Source organism: Bombus fervidus, chromosome 8 (assembly GCF_041682495.2).
Source record: "Bombus fervidus isolate BK054 chromosome 8, iyBomFerv1, whole genome shotgun sequence".
NCBI lineage: Eukaryota > Metazoa > Arthropoda > Insecta > Hymenoptera > Apidae > Bombus > Bombus fervidus.
Window position 1 is genome coordinate 7,024,544 of NC_091524.1, and position 23,183 is coordinate 7,047,726.

General features: G+C 37.1%; 1 protein-coding gene and 1 long non-coding RNA gene across 4 annotated transcripts in view; one reads left to right on the forward strand and one right to left on the reverse strand.

Moving 5' to 3' along the window:
• LOC139989618 (uncharacterized) overlaps positions 1-23,183 on the forward strand; it is a 378,461-nt gene that overhangs the window by 337,103 nt on the left and 18,175 nt on the right. For all 3 annotated transcript variants that reach the window (XM_072008075.1, XM_072008073.1, XM_072008074.1), the window contains exons 3-4: positions 15,337-15,559; positions 22,739-22,887. In XM_072008075.1, coding sequence (XP_071864176.1) covers positions 15,337-15,559; positions 22,739-22,887 — 372 coding nt within the window. The remainder of the gene's footprint in view (positions 1-15,336; positions 15,560-22,738; positions 22,888-23,183) is intronic.
• Positions 9,818-10,797, reverse strand: LOC139990081 (uncharacterized). The gene is made up of 2 exons (XR_011800484.1): positions 10,516-10,797; positions 9,818-10,169 (listed from the first exon to the last, which is right to left on the reverse strand). It is a non-coding gene; the product is annotated as an uncharacterized lncRNA (long non-coding RNA).

Below are 23,183 nucleotides of genomic sequence, written 5' to 3' on the forward strand. Positions count from 1 at the left end.
TAGGTAAATTGTCGATCTGTCTTCTTAACGGTAAAGTTGCCAAGAATGAAAAATACACAACTTATATAGAAATGAACAGAATGTTGAAAATATATAGCCGTAACGAAAGATAAGAAAGCAAGTTTTCATTCATTCATCTTACAAAGAAATCATCGAAAACCCTGAAAATGCGCAGTTCTAAATCTATGAAATTTCTAGGAAGAGTTACAAATTGATCTTGCTGCTTACAACTTTAGAAAGTGAGCGAAATTATTACGCTTGTATAAAGAAATCTAAGAGATTACGAGTTACTTTAGTAAATAATATAATTTATAATAGCATATTGCGTGTAACATGCAGAAGTAACAATAAATTAAGTTGTTTCAACGAAACAATACGAAATAAAAGAGTTGAAATAAAAAGATAATGCATCTTGTTTCACGTAAATGCTATCGCTTGATCGACGTTTAAGATCTCAATTTGCAAGGTGTACATACATATCAACTCAAGTAAGGAAACCGGGAATTCGCGATAAATTCCAAGTACGAAAATTAATGTCGTAAAGAGGAAGGGAGAAAAGAAAGAAGTGTTCGGACGCATGGTGACTGCATCCCCTGTTTTACACCGCGGTGAATACGCACTGCATACTGAGTAGAACATTACCGACATTATAAATGAGAATCGTAAAATATTAGCGCACGTCCTGCGCTACCTATCTTCCTCTCTTTCTTTTTTCGTTATTCCACCGCAGCTTTCCTTTCGTTTTTCTTTCTTTTCTTTTCTTTTTACGCTCTGGATAAAATTGGTGCAAAGCGTAGTTGTGAATCGTGGTATGAATTTTTGAAATGTTTTATGAAATTACTATTTTCTTCGTTTTCCTTTTTACGTTTGTCCTTTTTCTTCTTTTCTTGCGAACTTTATACCTTTTATCGCGAACCGAAATATAAAGCCTTATTTAAAAGACAGGTGTCTCAACAACAGGTTGTAATCGAATTATGGACATGGGTTATACGTTAATTGGTCGAAAGCTAGCAAATTAATCGTGGGTAATTTTCGACGTCAATATTCATTAATTAATTATCAATTATTACCGGTCAGAGGTTAATAGGATCGGTAATTTTATTTGAGCGATTAGATTGATTATTTTACAATAAGGTAATGCATCGTGATCATAGTTTTCATAACATGATTTGGTCTATGATAAATTCTTACTGTTTATATAATATTCAGTGACTATGTGATATTAATGATTTTATAATCATATTTGTTTTATTATTAAAATCGACGTTTGTTTATCGAATGCCGTTGTATTAAAGTTTGTTCCATACCAAGATCATCGATCTTATCTTTTCATTACATTGTAATCTTGTTAACAGTCTTTAAATTAATTTTACGAACTTGTTTCTCCATATCTTTATTTCAATTTCTTTATCAAGAACTATCTAAATGAAAAGAAAAGCTATTAACTTAATATTTGTAATCTGTATATATCTTCGAGCCACGTTTAATCGCAATGAGAATTTCTTCTCAAAAGAATTACATTACACAATCAAGAACTTTTCTACATCAATTATAAGACTGCAGAGCATTTATGTAATTGCACGCTACTTCATTTACACATAAATTTGACCGTATCTTCTATTTTTAACACTCGGATATTAATCTATCGCACAACCTTTCGCACAATGTATAGCTTCGTGTATTTTTCCCCATCTAATTCTTCTTCGTATTGTACTTTCTTCTATATCGTCACAATCTTGATTGCATGCAGTCTCGATTCGTGTCGCCGACACAGTGCACCAGTTTCAACCGATCGAACCGACATCGTTAGTAGATACGTACATGCGATACGGCATCGTTTTCGGGAAAATGTTATGAAATCCTTCCTGTCATCCTATTTCTATCGCCAATTCTCGTACGTCGGCAATAAATTCACGTCAATCACACGTTAACACATTCAATCTAGCACATTTATCAATGTTCTCTCCGGCGACCTGAATATCTTTTTTCTATCGCGTTTTCATTACTTATTTGTCTTCGAAAACAATACATGATGATACAGAATCGTATAGAAATGGTATAAAATGGTATCATAACGAAGAAGAAGTTGTAGCTTCAAATACGACTTTTGAAGACACGAATCAGCCACTTGTAAGTTGTCACGTTATCGCGATTTTACTACAGTATGAAATGAAGATTGATAAAATAGAGTTTTACAGTAACAAGCAACTTCGTCATTCGTCAACACGGTTGAATTGTAATCTTAATAATATTAAATCTTATTCCTTGAAGGGTAAGGAAAGGTATAGATTTTACATTGAAGAGTTCAAAACTTTATTATCGTGAATATTAACTTACTTATCAACTACGCCGACTATGAATTTACAGAAAGTGCTAAAAGTGATTTAACTTTGAATTGCTTTTTCTTGGTGTACTCAAATTACTGGAAAATGTAGTTGCCTTCTTTTTTCCCGACATCCTTACTAGTTTCTCCTTTCCCTTGCAGACATGCTCGTACGTAGACATATACACATATGTAAGTACGCGTGTGTGCAGTTAGCTTGCTTAACGCCGATGACTTCCGCCCTTTCGTCTCTTGATCGCTAGCTCGACGCGACGCGACGGTTCGCGATCCACGGGTAGCTCGAAGGCGGATAATTAACGAGCGGAACGGCAACGACCTTAAGAGTTTCGCACGATATTTATGTTATTCGTTAGCGAGTGCAATTTAGGCAGCCGGCGAAATTAATTGCACGCCGCGAGGACTGTACTCGGAGAACGAAACGGAGAAGCAAACGTGAAGAGAGGAAAAGATGGGGCAAGGAAGAAGAAAAAAAGACTGCCGGTCAATCAGCCGGTCAATATCGACGGTAAGGTGATCGGTTGCGCGAACGCAAAACGTGGGATTGACTGTTACGGACAGTTACTTATAGCTTGATAATTGGTATAATAAGTTGCGGGTGAGCCGGTTGCCAGCGGCTCGTTAGTCGTAATTCCTTTCGGCGGGAACGATTATTTATCGTCGCCGATCGCGATTATATCATTGAAGTGGGCTTGGTAGCTGTTATTGATAGCCCTCTCGCAAGGATGCAAATAATCGCGAATCAAGTTAGCATACGGGAAAAAAAAGATCCAATTCATTGCTTTCCGCCGTGATTAAGCGACAATGTTCAATTATTGTAGATCGCGAAGGAACCTCGATTTCACGGCGAAAGGAGATCGTTGAACGATAGCCATTGGTTATAGTATGCAATATCTCGGCGATTGTGCCGTAAAGTTATGGCTGTTTCGATAATTGGAAGTTGTAAGTTGTTCGTATCGTTCTTTCTACGTGCATGATGATACGAGCCATTCGACGACTTAATATTATCTATTAAAGCGATATTAAATAAGAATCACCATGAAAACTCTTAAGTTGCATTTTTACGGTTAATTATGAAAATAAATAAAGTTGTTTTATTGTTTAATGTAGGTATTCGAATATAGAGAATTATTGTTCCATAAATTTGCTCAATTTCCATTTATAAAAAAAACGGAAGGCAGTAAACATGTTGTCGTACAGTATTTTATGATAATTCTATTAAAATTCGGAGTTACCTTGTTGATTTATTAATATAAATTACAGTGTATTAATTTTTAAATCAATGGATATTATTCCTCTAGTAGCATGACTTTTATCGCGTACTTTCGATAATTTCGTTTTAATATTTAAGCAATAAAAGTAGAATATATTTTCGTTCTTCGTTCAAATTTAATAATTAAATTTCATCTATGATAGCCTTTAATGGTCAACAAGAGTAAACGGTTAACATAAATAAGATATGTAGTTGCGTAAAAATACAGACAATTTAATTAAAGAAATGATTAGGCTATGTAATATCCAAGTGATTGGATATGATAAATAATTCATTTGAATATGATTGAATATGATTCCAGTTAACAGATTAAATATCCTAAAATAAAGAAACATAAGTACGACTCTATGGGCCAAGAATACTTCTTGAGTGTTAACAAGCAGAATGAGTATTGTTACATAAGTCCCATATGCACCAGAAAAACCAGTCCCAATTTTACTTCCATGTACCTAAATGCAAAATATCCAACGATAAATACAGAGAATTGGCTTCGAATTCGAGAACAGCGGTTCTTGGAGATTGATCGCAAACGAAGAGGTAAACTGCTGCCGCAGGGAAATACGGGTGTGAGTAAATATCTGAGGCTGTTATTCGTAGAAGGACAGGAGAGAACCGTGGTCGTATGCGAAATTTCCCACGGCGTGTACGCGATTGAATCGCGGGCCGGTTGGCGTTACGTAATGCGAAGGTTGCAGCTCGAAAAACAATCGGTACGCGGACACTCAATCAGCATGCGACCCGTCGAAAACGTTCTTTGCAATCGAGCATACACGGGTTTAATTGGCTGTAGAGCGGACGTGCACGCACGAAACGCGACACGCCATTGTTACGCGGACGGTCCAATTTGTGACGCGGATTCACCCTCTGATCGGCCGTCACAATGAAAGTCGTAAAATCGCGGACTAATGGCGTCGTTACATTAATTCCGACTGGCACGGCGGTTCACGGGAAACAAGAAAGGCTCGACGATATGCGCGAAAAAACATATAAAGCACTCGATCTCGATATCCGGCCGCGCGTTTACTCGTGTGTGTCTGTGCTGTTGTTGCTCTTGGTCAAAATATCTATCGAAAATGTCGTTGTCTCGAATAAAACTAAAGGCCATAGAATGAAAGCTTGATAAGTCTTTTGTTTTTTATATGTGGACTATATGGGAAAAATAGGATAAGTCGTAGTGCAGTTTTGTTGTGCAGGCACAAATAGCTGGTATTATGAAATTCTTGAAGCTTAAAATGTATCTAACAGAAACAGATATTACTTTCGAATACTTTTTCTTTATATAACAATGGACTCATTGACAATCACTTGTCCCCGTACATGGATAGATATTTAATTATAAAACGTTTATAACATTAATACGTAGCGTGATACTCATTCGATTATATGACGTCAATCAGATTTATCGCTGTATCTTTATATTCTGGATGTTTTTTTAAATTAATTCAAGATCACCTTCAAAGCTGCCTTGATGTTTAATCAGTTTCCTTCACGCGCAAATTTAAGATGTTCTGACAAAATATGTCCTATACTTATCAGTATCCTGCATTATTCGGAAAGATTTTGTTTTTGACTAAATTTGTAGATTTCCAAAGTATCGAATGTCGTATACTTATCACCAACGGCACGTGTCTATTAGGTTGTTTACAATTTATTTATGCGCGTAATTTCTTATTCATACTGCAAACTATCTATGTAACGTGTTTGTTAACGAAACAATAGCAAGTAGGTATAACAATAGATATTTGTCCATCGCTTGTTATCACGTTTTAAAAAGCCCTTTAGAGTTGCAAAACACGAGTTGGCTGGTATTCATACACACATATTGTTCGCGCTACCTTCAAAGTGTGCTTTGTGCACATGTTTGGAGTTGGAATCTCAAACATCGTTGATGCTCGACGAGTACAAATATTATTTTATTTTTCTTGTGTCTTAAAAACATGCATAGGCGCGAGCTTTTTGTACATTTTCGTTTCAATATATTTGTCTCCGATTTATTCCTAAATACGAAATATCGCTTACCGAACGAATATCCTTTAGAAGACGTTTAGTCCTTCCTTTACGATGCAAAGTAAATTATATTAGAGGTATGTGAGACCAAACATTTATATGAAATATGTCAAGTACTAAACAGACATTTTAAGAACCTAGGAAATACATTATAACGCTCTTTAAGTTGAGCAAAAAGTGCCGTATAAATGTAGACCTAGAGTTTAATAAATCTGTTCGCTGTTGTAATAAATGTGAGGTATAAATGATTTATTTTTTACGTAAGATATAACGCTATAAAGATATACTGTTCCGTGTAATTTGATAGCTGCGAATAACTTATTCTAAGGGAACTAGCGTGTCGAATAATTTACATAAAGTAACACGAAGTGAAAGAAATTTGTACAAGTATGCAAATAGCCATAACTATTTTTTAAAGCGAGTGTGAGAATATTATATTCACGATCCAACAAAATAATGAACAAAGTACAACTTAATAAAAATTCGTTTTGTGAACGATCTTCTATTATCGTGTTACTCGTAGCGTTCAAGGACCAATGAATAATTTGTAATGGAGCAATTAATTGTAAATCACATTTCGTGTTATCAGAGATAATTGTTAGATCAATTGTTTCGGCAGAGAAGTGACAATTCGAGAGAAATTCGGCGAGAAACTCGTTTGCATCAATGCGAGAGAACGTTGCACTGGATATCGTGCGGAAAATTAACATTGTGCAATCATTTTATTCGCAACGTTTGAAAGAAACGATAGAGCATTGTTTTAATCGCTTCGAAGATATTAACTGAGTTATATGTATTTACCAAACACATATAATAAAATGTTTAACATAATAGAAACAAATATTTCGCTGTGTACAAATACATGATGAAATAAAGTTAAGAATATCACTTTAACGAAGTCGAATGAATACAAAACGAAATTCTATACAATTTTTTCTCAACGAGTAGCATATTCATTAACTCCTTAAGATTTATGTGTTTTACGAAGGATATCAATTTACGAACACCTTTAAAATTACACAATCACGTTTCACTGAAAATATACGACCCGGTCGAAGATTGCTTTGAAAGAACGAATTATTGCTTGTAATTCACTAGTCGCTTTGGCGCAACGATTCGCCAAAAGAACAGTCGCTTTTAATTAACCATTTTTCATCGGCGTTGGACCCACGCGAGAGCCCCGATGAATTCTGTTGTGCAACCATCTTGCATCTCGCCTTTCAATTATTCGCTTCACCGTAAACGAATAGGAACGAAAAGAACGAAGGATAATAAAAAAGGGCTGCGTTTGTCTCTCGGTGAACAACGGTCACTGGTCCGTTAAAGCCATGGTATTAAGGTCGTTGCTGTCGAGGAACGATGTCTAGTTTGCCAGGAAAATGGATTAAACTGCGGTTTCCGTCGCTTGGCGTGATTATACCGTTTGCAAAAGGCGGCATTGCAATGAGAAATAATTCTCTGGAAAATGGTACGCTTTAACAACGTTTCAGATTATCGAGCTGATTATTCGACCGAGAATACGCTCTTTTTGACTATACACCACTACCTGTCCATAGAACTTCAATCGTTTCCTTTTGTGGAATAGTTTTGATCTCGATATATGCTTCGCTTTGACCTTTTCCACTTTCAATCTTGATTCCGTCTCTGGATAAGACTTTCGGACGAAGGTAGACGAAAAAACGAAATTGTTACCGACAGAAGCTTGTGAAACTTTGGTTTAAAAGTTTGTCCTAATCGAAAGTTAGAGATTTAATTTATTTTCTTGATGGCGCGTGACTAGTTAATAACATAATTGGTATTTGATAAATATTTGACTTGCAGATGTACGTTGAGATAGAAAAAATGGAATTATTTGTATATCCTAGTATTAGATTTTTTAACACTAGAATTACTACTGATTCAGTCGAAATGACTGGTATCAGATTTTTTGTTTTTGCAATTGCTAAAAACATACATATTTTTGGTAAAAAGCTATTGCTTGCTTCTATTGAGACAAGAAATATTACATATACTTATTTATCTCCGTTATAATTCTAATTAATTCTAATTAACTATAATATATTTAGATGCATCTTGGAAAGGTCGGTAGTTCCAGCGTTAATATTTCTCTCAATAAATTTCTCTGTTACAGCGTTTATAAAACCTTACAATATTTTTGCGCAAATTATAAATATATTCAAATATATTTAAGCGTTATTTCTTGCTTAAAAAATCAATAAATCTGTTCGTCGTTAGTAAATTATTCAACAATAATTTATCGAATGAAATTGTTTGAAGGTAAGGTTAAAGGTAGAAACATTTTCAAAAATACATATGCATATCAACTTAATTTCAAAGCAGCATATAAGTTTTCCCACAGCCGGAACCTTGAATGAAATTCTTCGTTTCTTCCGATCGATTTTATCGCTCAGCATTAATATTCGCGTCGATGGCCGTAAATAAAGATGTCCTTCGGATTACGGAGGCCATCGAAGGAACGAGATCGATAAATTTCATCGTTCGTGATTCACGAATCGAGCTGAATCTCGAGGGCATCGTTGAATGAATCGCGCGACACGATTTCGAAAGAATCGCGAAAAGAACCGATCGACGGTGCAATTTTATTCAATATCGCGACGCGTCGTGTCGCGTAAGTGGACAAGATTAGCGTTTAAGGTGATCATCGTTGATGAGCGGCTCGCCAGAAGGAGAACGAATAATAGACCGGTCGGAGGGAACACGTTCTGATTGAGTTAACCGGCGGCATACGTCATTATACGCCGACTCGTCGGTTCTCGACGCCAAGGCCGAGTGCCGCGAATACGTGTAATCTCGACGTCGTATTCAGGTCGTTCTTAATTAACCTGCCAGTACTTCGGTCTGTACCACGACAAAACTTCGACATGTTTCTCCGTCGTTCATCGACGATTACGCTCGACTATCTTATTGCAGCGATTTTTAACCTAATTATTTAATCAGAGGCACCAACCTCTTTTCCCTAAGACTATTGAATAAGAAATACGTTGTTTCCCAACAACTAAAACGACCATAATTCTCTGGAACGAATATCCTGTTTTGATTAATTTCAAGTATTATATATCTTTTGGCGTGCCGCAGAATTTTAGTATAATAATCGTTTATGTGTCGCGAGACGAAAAAGATTGAAAATCTTTGCTGATCTATGCCTCCGAGAATAAAAATCATCCACGCTTTAAATACAGGCCTATATTCGTCTGTTACTCGTGGGAAACGAAGAATGAATTCAACGCTTGGAAACAATGGAAAATGATGCGGGCGACCTTGCACTTGTGTTTCTTCGCATTTCTTTGCATTTTAATAGTTTCTTCACGCCACAAATAGAGGCATTGTGCGTTTATGCTTAGGGGAAAGAATAACGTCCGCTGACCGGTGTTGAATCTGATTTCGGATTTTGATCTCTTCGCTAGTGAGTCACTCGGCTTCTGCAAAGTTTCTTCGTGGTAACATCCATGGTAATAGACCATCAAATATCGGATTTCTTGTATTACAGAAATTAACTAATTTGCATTTCATTTTGTGATTATTTAATGTCGTCGATATGAGCTGCATATGTAAGTATATTAGTTAATTTTAGTATTTTTCCTAAATTGAAATTTACATTTCATGTGCCAAATCATTCAACAAATGTATTATTATACAGGGAAGATATGATGTATGATAATTAAAAATAACATATATATGTAGATTATGTATATTAAGAAGAAAACAATATACGAGGTGATAAAGAAATAGACAGCCAACGTTTGGTCCGAAAACTTTTCCTTTTTACTTATATCGAAAATTCACTGGAATAATAGCTGTCAGCATTTCTTTTGCTAGAAATAAATATGTGTTTAATAGTAAATCAATATGTATCTAAACGTTTCATAGTGAAGACAATGATTTATTTTAATATCGATATTATTAAGAAATCTATACACACTTATATAATTTATTATACAGACTATTTGAAGCAAATATATCATATTATGTAAATTATATTTATAGAATATTTTTTGATACTTGCCTATAGTGAAGTACGTATTTTCAAGTTAAGTTACAAAATAAAGTTTTGCTGGATAATATTTCGTAGAATTTAGTAATAAAAAGACGTTAAAAGTAAAAGTAAATTGTAGCTTAAAAAAGTAGTTACTTACGTAATACACGTGTATATTAAGATATTTGCGTGAACGGATGTATTTAGTATTCTACTAAATACTTTATTCATATTTTTTGTCGTATAGTATTCAGCTATATAATTTTTAAGGTAAAAATAATTCATGGACTGAAATAATATCTACACGTAGAAGGAATTTACAAATATTATTTCACATACTTTTTACGTAATTCAGTTCGTATCTGTGTCTATGGCAAACAGATACAGACGTATATGTGTAGATAGATATGGCCACGTCGAATTATAGTAAACAGCCTCCGGAAAGCCTTTCATTTTTGACGTAGATCAGATTGAGATAGCGATACTATTTTTTATCTTTTGACAACGATTGCGCCGTATTCGATTTCTTTTCAATATGTGCACGTGTATTTAACCTGAATTAAATCATCTATGTTTAAGACTTTACAATACGCTATTATACAAAATATATTAGCACAAAGTATACGAACAGTTGATTATTTTGAATGGAACTTGATATAGCTAAAAAATTGCAAATAGAAAAAGTACTTTATTAAAGTTGTCATAGAATATTATGTTTCAAATATTATGAAATAGTTTTGTCTTTAAACGATTTAATTCAGCTTTTCTGATCGTCAAATTATGGATAACATAGTGAAAGTTCTGTAAAATTGTTAGGAAGACTATCGTGATTAATTCTAACAACAATATTCGAAAACGATTAACATATCGACGAATCGTGTACTTTTAATTTTAACATACCTATCATTGTTAACATTTTAAATAAACAATCTTTTCCTACATTTGCTAATTCCATAAGAAAACGGTGAGCGATGCTTTCGATCGTTGGTTTCTTATTAATTTATTATTATTAGATTGACGAGCGGCAGTGTACATAATCCGCACGCAACTATTTCATGTATTAACTTAGTTTTACAAAACGAAAAGATATATAAGTACCTAATGTGTTTTTAATTCAACTCGAAATTCTTTCCAATAATATTTTCTCATATCTGTCACTTACATTTACCAACAGTATTAACTCTTTCGAGATCGTTGACGTACTGTTACGTCCATTTCTGTGCCAAAGGAGTTAGTCGATAATTACTGCGTCTCTTCGTGTGCAATTAGTTTCTCGTTTTCCTGTTACGGACAATTACCGATGTTGGTTACGAAACCTTCTAAGTCGAATAATTACAGGGTATTTAAACACTTTTTTGCGGAAACCTATTTTCTATAGCCTATATTATTCGTAACACTTCAAGCGTGTATAATGATACAAAGCATAGAAAATAAATTGTGATACCTTGTAAACGACAGCTCGTCGTATGCTTATGAAATAAATTTGAAGATTCGTATTTATTGCCTTTTTATAGCTGCGATATCACATTATAGATATTTAGTTACGATGATTATGTGTTAATACAAGTTAACGGTACGTTGTCAATTTATTACGCGATAATTAAGTTTTATTTTAATTAATTTAACTTATTCGATTGATCTGATAATTAAGCATATCAAAATTAATTTATGTAAATTTATATCTACAATTATACAATCAAGGACTAATCGTTTAATAGTCTAATAAAATAACGAAGAATTTAGAATAAATTATTTCGAAAATAATTACTTCTTCGTCAAGATCTCGTCAAGATCTTTTAAAAAATAATAAATTATAGTAATTACGTGACGCATGATAATATTTCAATAACTGTCTAGTCTCTTTTAAGCTGTTGAAGGTTTAACGTTACTCGAATATCAGTTTACATCAAAATTTATTAAGATTTATACAATTTTATACAATCTCTCGTATAATTACAAATCAAAAAAGATCGACTCATCCCTGTCTAATATTTATTTTCTTAGTTCTAGTCTCTTTTCCGCTCTACAGTTAAAACATTTTAATTTTAACGAACATACCGAAAAATTGAAATTTGTCCAACTTTATACAGTTTCATAAAATTTCTCGTATAATTATAATTCAAGAAAGCTCGATTTTTTCGTGACACTTACTTCATATGTATACCATTCTTTTTAACCATCTCACTTCGAGCCAAAACTTCGCAACTCATATGCTTAAAACGTTAAAATATCCGATCGACAGATGATCTCTGTGGCAGAAGTTCGACGGGAATTTATTTCACGAAGAAACTCGATGGTAGCCAGTCGAAGTTAGTTTCCTTCCAATTAGGCAGTCAGGAGGGCGTGAATATTAACCGGGGCGTTCTCATCAAAATATCAATACTGGGCAACGTCGGTTCGCTGTTATCGAGCCGCGATCAGCCTGGGTTATGCAAATCCCCGGCCTGGCCTGGTCTTTCGCTTTATTTCCCTTCTCGTTTCGGTTGTACCATTACCTTCACAACGAAACCGCCAATAAAAGCAACCGCAAGGATCTTTAGCAATCCTCGGAACAAACGGTCGTCGTCGCATACCTCGCAGCGACGCTGGTTACGTAAGTAAGCGGCCCCGAAAACCTTTGGACCACCTTCGGGCTCGCTAAAACACCAGATAATCTGCCCGTTTCCTCGGCGATTTCGCCGCCGCTGTGTCGCCATAATTGGCGAACGCCGGCGCGCGAGCATCGCGCAAAAGCGGAGTCAGAACGTCGAAAAGGGCCAGCGAACGAGAGCAAACGAAGAACGAGAAAGAAGAGAAGAGAGAAAGAGCGGCAAAAAGAGGAAAAAAGAGGAGAACGCCTCGACCGGACGATGCTCATGAATCTCATGATCGATGCGCGATGCTCGTGCACGGAGTTAAAATGTGTCCAAGTTGGAAGGCCACGGGCCGATGTCCGGTAATGGTCATCCAGGACTTCAACCGTGTTACGTGTCAGCCCGTGAGACGTTCCGCGGCAATTTACGGCTACGTACACAGTGCCATTACGACGCATCGTAAATAAGACGGTGCACGTTGTATGCGGCGCGGCAGACATATACACACGCACACATACGCGCGCATACACGCACGCGTGTATACATACATACAGTGCAACGCAGCTTCATCATTTTTACCGCTCATTATGCGTGGGCGCCGTTAATTTCTGGTCCACGGCCGCGCGTTTTTGTCGGCCCGCTTTCGCGATCTCTGTAACGTTGTACTTTTAAGACCTCCTTTTTCTTTCGAACGTGACTTCGAATCGAGTATCCGACGCTGTCGCTGCGTGTTTGGAGGAAATGGTGCATTGTTTCGTTAACGACGAACAAATTAAGGATCGTGTAATAGTTTCGATATTATTGGAGAGTGGGTGGTAATAGTTTGTTTTCGACTATGCGGTTTGAGTCGATGGTATTTAATGGATGAATTGCGTTTACGTAAGCAGTTAGAAAACTATCATTTATATACATGTCTTTTTTACATGTCTTTCAATATCTCCTTTAAATAATTTCCTTCGACTAACCTTGAGCGCGTAATTATGCTTTGCATTGAAGTAATTGCTCTAACAGATAATAGAAAAAATAAGAAAAACAACGAAATTAGACTTGCCACATTTTTCTGCTACCTTCCAGGCGTGGATAATGTTAAAAATTTATTACTTTGAATTCCTTTTTCAATTGAGATGATTTTTGATATTAAATTTTTCAAAAAGTAAAGTTTATCTATATTTTACAAGGTTGACAGAAGCATGTGTGTACGTTGTTTCTATCTATATAATTTAGCTTGAAATCGGTTTATTGAAGCCGGCGAAATATCAATAAATGTTGATTACAGTTATCATTTCATAACAATGTATGCCAATATAACGTAGCATCTATCAAAACGATTCAATTGAACTATATCGTGTATATTCATATTTCATACTAATAGTTTATACTTTTATCGTTCTGGTTTCATTCTAACGATGTAATACATCAATCTGTATTTGTTCGTTCGCTATTCCCTCGCATTCACCAAAATTTCATTCAACTATTTTGTAATAAATTAAAAATCAAACACGTGTAAATACCTCAACAAACAGTGAATAACAATGATTAGCAATAACTGTTGTTTATAATAATTATTATTACAATTTCTTCAACAATGATCGGCTAGCGTTCGAAACTTCTATCAATTGCATTCAACGTCGACAGAACGATGAGCTTTACGTTATCGAATAGAAAACGTTCCGTTTATTTTTTAGTTTTAGTTTAATTTCTGAGAATTGACATTTTCTTAAATTATCGAACCTTGTTATTACTTTCGGGATATCGCCTAATTTACGGGAATAAATACCAAGCTGCTTGCGAATCAAATTGTTCGCGTGGGCGAGGACACATGTGCGCCATTGCAATTACGCGTAATTGGATAATTATCGAAACGTTGGGCGAATTGTTCCAATAACCGGAATTTAAACGTTCGATGCATAATACATCGGCGTTGTTTGAATGTGACAGAAATGCAGGAAAGCGGCGCAAGCTAGGCCGCATCGCGGTCTCGTTTCGTTTCGTGGCAGGAAAAGTAGGTCGTAGGCGGAATAACTCGTTTCATTACGTGATTCCGCCTCTTTATTTCAATGTCCGCGCCCGTATAGTCAATCTCTATTATCTGTGTCTCGAGGGTTGTAGCCAGATCGCTTGAACAAATGCCAAAGGTTATTTCCTCGTAAACTCGCTACGTTATTTCCCGAAAGTAGGAACGTGGCCTTTTACGAGCCTTCTTTCGCTTGACTTCGCTCTTTACCAACTGACACGACGAAACCACGAAATTATAAAGCTGACACCAGTTATGACCGACTAGTAAGTGTGTGGATACTCGGGTGAATTCGAGAAAGCATAAAAACATGAAGTACACCCCCGTTCGCAAGTAACAGGACACTTACGAAAACTATAGTCAACTTGAAAAGAGACATACGTATAGTAATGGGCGAAAATTTCCAGATAAACTGGTCTTACAAATTTCTCTTGAAAGTTGACAATTTTATCCAATTTTGATTATAGAAACATATGCTGTGTAAAAGGAAACGCTATAACAGCTAAACGTTTGTTGTTTAAGCGTGTTTGAAAGATCGTTAAATCAATGTGTTAGTAAGCGTTAATAATATATAAAAGAACATATTTGGTTGAAAATCTTCGCATACCATCGTACATTTCTTATCTACGTGTAACGAGACCAACAAAAATATGTAAAGTAACGCACCTTTTGTTTTATTTATCTTATTTGGTTTGTCCATCTTTCATCATCGTTTCTTCGCTATATCTGCTGCCTTTTATTAGACAAGTACACAGAAGTATAAAATAAATTCACCAACAATGCTAGATCTGTAAGAAGTCATATTAGAAAAAATACACACTAAGTAATTTGTCTATTTGTTAATGTATTCACCTTTACAATTTACACCAAATCAATACAATTTGTTGCTATTGTATCGGTTTCACTCAACAAATATTTACGAAGTTTACTCAACACCGATTGTATTTATGGACATAGATATATGTAATGTAAAGTATCGTTATCACATAGCATATCGTATTATCATGTACCTATACGATTTTCGGGATTATTTAGAAATTTCCTCGTCGTAAATTGATCGTCTTTTGTATGAAATATACACAGCATAGTTTACTCGACGAGTAACTAACGACTTGGTCTATGTTCTTGTTTCAGGTTGCGTCACGACCTTGGAGCCCAGATCAGGGCAAGACGCGGGAGATGACCAAGCTCTGCAACCATAAGAGGAAACTTCTGCTGCCAACTACGGCGGCCGGCAGTCCTGTTGCATCCTGTACACCGACGGTCTCTTCTTCGCCGGCTTTATCCACCGGCTCGGTCGCAACCGCGATTCACGTGAACGCGGACTCGCCCACCTCGCCGGACAAAGCCAGGAAAGGTAAGAACGTGACCTTGCGTGTGCCAATTCTGTCTCACGATTAGTTTCGACCTACCGTATCGATTGCTTCGCCCCTTCTTTCTTTTTCTGGTTTGAGAAAGCTAAGAGTGACGACGTGTTTTATTTCTTCGTGATTTGCATAATTTTGATGTCCGAGTAGATTATGGGTTTGAATAGAAAAGGTAGGCGATTTTTTTTGTACAGAATATCTTGCTACGGAGATCTGAATGATGTAATAAATGCGGATGAATTTTTTACCGAGTAGGGGAGCTTGGGTCAAAGTGAAATTCTTAAGATTTAATCACACTGACGTATGGGAAGTAACGGAAATAAGTTTACCTTTTATCGTATTACATTATATAATTTTGTTTTCTAAAATTTATAACCTTTGCAATTTGACCTATTACTTGTTCAAAAATACCTTTCGTCATTTTTTAGTTTAGCCGATTAACTTGGTGAAGTAAAATATAAGTGACAAAATAGATATGCGAAGGAAAATTTTGATTGAATATTAGGTTATAAAAAATATGTTATAACTAGTTTATGAAGAACTGAAAAAGGAGGGATACCCTCAAAGTAGAATAGAACAAAGTAAAATAGAAGACATTTTATATATCATTATATACCTAGAAATAGTAAATTCATGAATACAATTTTGAAATTTTTAATAGAAATTCTAGATACTTTACTCTAACAGTAAGCTATCTAAAAATGATAATTCCTTTTGTGACACATAAAATAATACGTTAATTTGCCATTTCATTTTCGCCGCGGTTTCTATGTTTCACGTTAATTAAGATATTCTTGGGTTTTGTTTCAAATATAAAATTTCATTTTAAATACGCGTACGTATCATCGTCAATAATTATATGTTGCAAGCATTTATTCATGAATATCGAATAATCGGTAAATAAAATAATTATAAGTAATAATTTACGAAAATATCCTACGTAAACAAATCGTTCATCCGGAGAATTGAATTTCTCCTCACATTTATCAATATGCTTCAACATAAAACCAGTTACGCTTTAAAGTTTGCTTATTTAACGAAGTATCCCCATTTACATTTACGAGTTCGTAACATAAACAAATACACAAATTTTTATTGTATACAATCACCTACATAATTGTTGTGCAAAACAAGAAAGGAGCCCATAAGACAAAACAATGAATTGAATAAATTTCGCCGGGGGTTTTAGTCTTATTTTAATATTAGCGACCTTCGAATTGCTAATTATACTGGCTCTAATAAAACTTCGTTCCTTTCATATTTATAAAATAAATAAAAACTTCATAAAATAATTCAATTACCTTGCTAGAAAATATACCCGGTATCTAATATATTCACTCTTATTTTCAAGAAGCTCCTCAGTTGTTTTAAAACAGTAACTTCTATCATTATATGGTATGCTCCTTTGGAAATAAAGTAGAAAAAGAAATATCATTTCTAGCTAAATAATTGCAAGTTACTCGTTTCATAAGAGATGATCGTGACGTCACCGATTCGCGAAGAAGTACAGACGTTTCCTTGCATGTTGAATAACAAACGCGGGATCGAAGTAGCCCAATTAGAGAAGGTATTTCTCGATCAGATAGAGGGGAATAGTCTCGCAAGGAAATTGCATAGAAGGAATTTTTCCATCTAGGGAGTTTTATCCGGCGTTCGGGGGGCGCGGGGTGGTCGATCGATCAAAATCAGAATTTTCCCTGGGGAAAAGTTTCTTGGCGGATTCTCGAACGAGCCACGAACTCGTCGAACTCGATCGCATTATACATACTCGCCAATCAATCTCACGTATACCAGCGTACGCGGCGGCCGAGCACGTACACATCCTCCCACCCATCAATATATCCCCCGAAGAAGTTTTCCCATCGATCCGTCGTATTAACAAAGTTCCGCCAGTTCCGGTAGTCAGAGCGGCGCGCCATAATCGCCGGGAACGTTTATTCACCGTCGTACTAGAAAACACGCGGCGAAAACTTTTATTGGAGGACGACCAAAAGTTTTTCCTCGTGCATCGCGCCTCGCGGCTGCCGACCGAGCCGTGATCATTAGGGCGCAGCGAACGGGAAAAAAGTCCCGGGAAGAAGAAAAGGAACGACGAAATTGCGACATTAGCGGGGTCTGTTGCCTCCATCCCCTTCTCCCTTTCTTTCGTTCCGTCTGTGCTTCCCTTTTCCTCTTTCTCTGTGCCTCTCTTTCTTCCGCGGTCCTTTTCGCGTACATAGAGACGGCATTAAAGCTCCCCGATGTCGGTGAAAAAAGGGATGGAGGTGGCGAACGCGACGTAGGAACCGTGGATGGAGGCGTTGGCCCGGGGGAAGGAGGTGGAATGATGTATCACCGTGGCGGCTAAACTCTCCGTCCGGATTTCATTACTAAATCCTATAACCGACCGAGCGAGACCGACTCTTTTCTTTTTTCTCTCTCTCTCGTTTCCTCTTCCCTTCTACCCGCTCACCCCTCTCCTCTTCTGCTTCTTTATTCTCTTTTTCGTCTTTTCCTTTCTTCATCGCGTCGCTAATTAAACGGCTGTTATTCCGAGCGAGCCTGTGCACACACAGCGAAAGCCTCGCTTACGGTTTTCGCTCGTCGGGAATGAGAAACAATAGTCCGACTGTGCATTGAAATTCGTCGAGTGTATTTTGATCGTTCGCTGGTTTCAGGGGCTGAGGGATTTAAAGGACAACGTTGCTGATTTTTAATCGCCTGCTCGCAAACTTTCTAACTGTGTTTCATTTCACCTTTTGTCATCCAAACTCAAGCATTTCAATCCTTCCGCCATCGGTATAGCGTAGTGGTTTTGGTAGATTTTGTTCACCCGGGAGTTACGTTAGGTGGATATCGCAAAGTGATCGAGACAGTTTAATAGCGATTAATAGCGAACAAAATTTAACTTAACGTTTTGCTATATGACACGTGTAATATTTGATTACCCAAAAGTCGTTTTCATTTTTATGGTAACAATTTTATAACAATATATTGATAATTACTAACGTTATTGTGTCACAACAAAGAATAACTATATGATTTTATTAATTTGATTGTATAAAAATTCTTATAAGTGTTCAACGTATACTTACCTTATCACTTTCGGTAAATGAAGTAAGCGCACTTGAAAACAGTTTTATCGTCACGTACAAGATAACTGAATTACCATTTCAGAAAGTTCATAAAAACTTGCTTCACGAGAGATAGCAGAAAATTAACAGGAAAAGTTAATGGAAACTATACATTTACGATTGAACATACGCAAATGCAAAGAAAAATATTTCGAAAATCGAAAGCATAATTTATCTATTGTTTACAGAATTGACAAATTTTCAAGCTAGATTCTATCAAAAATTACCGCATGAAACAATCTGCTTCCACGCCTTCGATATAAAATATTCTTTAAAGATTTATCTTTCTCACGATTACGGTATTGCATCACGGAATTGCGTTCCACCCTATATAAATGTACATCGTCGCCAGTGTTTCTGTGGAACTTTATAGGGCCGTTTTAACATCGACGCTCACGTTCGCGTTCACGGGCGTCGCTTCGATTCCAATTTTCCGGTGATATAAAACGACGTGGCCCGAGAAAACGTCACCCTGTTTCTCTCCCTTTCGTTCCACACCATCTTTCTTTCTACCCCTGGTTTCCCTCTATCGAGGCATTTCAACGGCGGAGGTAATACGTTCGCGTGGTGTGCAAACACACACCCTCCGAATCGCGAACGGGGATGGAAAATAAAAGAAATAAGCCGTGGAGGGGAGAGACGAATCGAATGAATCTTTATCGTCGTCGCTCTTCCACGAATACGAGTCTCAATAACGAAAGTCGATTTCATTTCTCTCCTCTCTTCTTTTCGGTTTTGCCCGGTTCAGCCTGGGGAATGGCTTTTATGTACCGCAGTTTGCCAAGGGACTCGACCGAGAAACGAGAAACGAAACTCGATCGACGCTATTAATGGAATTCCGACGGCTGGTTACTCGTATCTGGATTTACTTTCGTTTTTAATATGCGTTCATTTTCTAGACCAATCCTGTAGACGAGAGAGGGAGCGAATGTTTGAGCGCGCAAACAGCATTTCTGGAATTTGTACCGCGGCTCTCGCCCGTAACTATTGACTTTTACGCTTCGCGCGAGACACCCTGTCAGCGGATTCGTCGGTGTGTTAATAAATTTTCGAGATCCGATTTCGCCAGGTCGACGAGACAAGTGTAACGACTAATCGTGACACGTTTAACGAGGTCGATCGCTCGCCGTTACATTTTCCTTGTCCCGCTGAACAATTTTCCGCGGTAAACAGGCTCTCTCTGTTACCCGATCGATCACGTTCGTGTTACGACGGCGCGATACGCTTTGCGCCGTTTGATACCCCGGAGGAAACGATTTCACAGAGAGCGAGCTATTAGTTACACCTGCAACTTTTCTTTTATCATTTTACTCGGTACGTAAAGATTTTACGAGTTCTTGACAAATTTTGATTTTCATTCATCTTCGTCGCTATTCATCAAAATCAAACGTTCCGTTCGTCAATTATGCAACTAATCTCGTACAATCTGCGCTATCGAAAACGGCGATTAATAACAAAACCAGTTGGTTGGCATGATACTCGACGAGCATTGGCAAAAGACCTTAGAGCGTGTGCCATGCACAGGTCATCAGACAGTTTAAAGCCCACTCAGGTAAATCCTCAGACGATCCACAAATTTGCATTTGGTTGTCTCTGTCGCTACAATCCCGAAGCGGGACAGAAGGCTTTTCATCAGTGTTAGGGTTGCACAGAGGACACGAGCTGGCCGGAAGAGGAACCAATCGGCCAGCTCGTGTCTTCTTATCGTCCGGGCGATCAATAAGTCCCGGGAGGAGGAAAGAATCCGCTCACCATTCGCTGCCAGCGACGTCAACGCGACGATGTTAGTTTGGATGAGGCTGCTTGGTGGGGGCAAACGCGAAGGAGAACGAGGACAGAGTGGGTGGTAGCAGTGGTGGTGTCGATGGTGGTGGTGGTGGTGGTGATGGTGGTGGTGGTGGTGGTGGTGGTGGTGGTAGTGGCAGACAGAGAGTTGATAAGGGTTAATTTCGTACGAAGAGGCAGCGGCGCCACGGCGCTCCGAATAGGTGAAGAGAGAAGAGGAACTGCGGTCCAACGTCTGTGTCCGGTTGTGATTCTTGCGCCTGCCCCGAGTGATGTTCACCCCCGCCGACACCGTTTCAAACCACCTCCGGCTCGTCCTCGACCGACGTCCTGTTGTGGTCGCGCAAGCGCATTTTACGCTGCTTCCGTTTAGTCCGCATCAACGGCTCGACAACGTCGTAACGTCCGATCCACGCTGGGATCGTCATGAGCGAACAACTGGGGAAGTAGTCCTTGGCCAAGGTTCAATTGGATTTCAGTGATTCGAGTGCCTTCGAATCCCGCTGGTCCGTCAGCCAGCCGTAACGAGAAGTTTTGCCTCGGGACTTCTCTACCAGAAGATCGTTATAATTATGGCCGTTGGTTCGGTTCAATTGGTCCCTGTATCGAAATCTCCTGACATCGAGTCCGCAACTTCGATCTATACCGCGAGAGTTGCTTGAGAACGATGGGAACTATCTTTGGTTAGCATATTTCAGCCGTATTGAATATTGTGTGTTCAAGAGAAATTAGGCTTCTCCATTCGTTTTATTATTTAATCTCTTATCGTCGTAAACGGTTTATATGATATCTTAATTAATATTTAGTTCCGATGGAATGAAATGTAAGAAGATATTATATATATTTTTATTGCAAGACATTGAACAAAGAGTAATTTGAGAAATTACATGAGAAAATGCGCACTTTGTAATTTTCCCTTGCAATCGAATTTGCAATATCTTCCCTCGTATTTCGAGGGATCGAGTTTCATCCTTAAGCGATAGCCTATATTCCATAATTGCTACGTCATCTCTGCTTCGTCAGATTTAATGGCGGCAACGCTTACAGCCATAAGCCATTGACTGCAGATTTTTGGGATAAAGGGAGAAGGATTTTACGCGTTCACGCGAACCTCCCTCGAAAGCCACGAAATGCTTCAAAGATTTTACGCAAATTTTCACCCCCTTGAAAATCGGGTTAAACTACCGTCGTTGCAGACAACTTGGCCTTACTCCTAGGTGGATTCATTATTACATCCTACCCTACCTCTCTTTCACCCATCCGTTTTCCTCGTCCTCTTCATCTTGCTTCTCCCGCTTCCGAATTGTCTTCCCCCATTGAAGCCGTGGAGAATAATTATCCGCTGTAGGCTTACGGATAAAAGACCGCTATTGAAAACCATCCCCTTTGCCACCCTTTTGCCATTCTGCTTTCTGTTATCCTCGTAAATCAAGGTAATTTTATAGTGTGAACGCTTGTTATGGCTGCTTGTCAACCTTTGATTGTGAGGAGTTGTATAGTTTCGCTTCAATTCAAAATATGAAACAGTTATTTGCTTCGCTTCGTCCTATTTTTCTTTTTCTTTGATTCATCAATTTTTTTAAATACTAACGAACCTATAAGGGTGGTTTTCCTCCATTCTTGTATCTTTTAGCATCGTTCAAATAGTTCGCGTGCATTCCCGTGCATTATTTATTTTTCTCGTATGTAGAAACAATTAGTATGAACACGATGAAAATTAAATACGTTCTATAAATATTATACTACTGTTAATATATAAAACTAATTTTCATTAAATAGTTTCTATTATGTAAAGAATAGTAATTATTTTCATTCAGAATGTATCATACTATAGATCAACAATTTCTGCGACACTTCGTGCATTTATCTTCTGCACTTGGAAAAAAGACAATATTATAACCATTTATCTTTGTAATTGGTTTATACAAAATTGGAAAAAGTTATACGTTCGTTTACAAGTAAAATGTGTTGGAAAAGAAAAGTAGTGAATAAAACGGATATGAATCTTGGAATTGTTACGCTAAATAGGATTTAACCTTGCGGTGGGACTTCAAATGGAACACTCGTTCATTAAGAAACCTGAAGCAGCGCTTGAATAATAAGTGGAGGGTTAAAATTAGAGTTAGGGAAATGAGTCGTATTTTAATTCTCCATGACCTTGAAGATTTAACGTGCCTCGGAATTCCATTAAGAATTAATATCATTTTTTGCATATCTTAAATATCCAGTAACAAAAGATGATTTCTATCAACGTTTCATTATATTTTTCAGATGGTCTCAACAAGAAAAAGAAGAGGAAAATAGGGGGGCTAGGAAACATTTTCTCAGGAGTCTCAGTCTCACAACTTATGGCACAACGCGAAAGAGCTATTGTTGCGGCATCTGGAGTGCAAGGGTCACCAGTACCAAATGGATCGCAGGTAATGTGATATTAATTTTAATTAATCCGAAGAGAAATCTGCTATTTTAATCCTTCCATAATGTATCCCGAGAGAGATTCGAACAAATAATGCTGCGAACTTTACATTTTAAATGAAATTATACGTGACGTAATTATTAATGTTTATTTCCTATAAGAAGTTAAAATTATATTACGTTAATATCTAATTTTTATTCAATATAATAATTGTGTGATCATAATATAACAAGATAATTATTTTCCAAGTCCGTTGTTGTAAATTTTTCGTTGCTTTATTATGTTGTCAAAGAACTAATA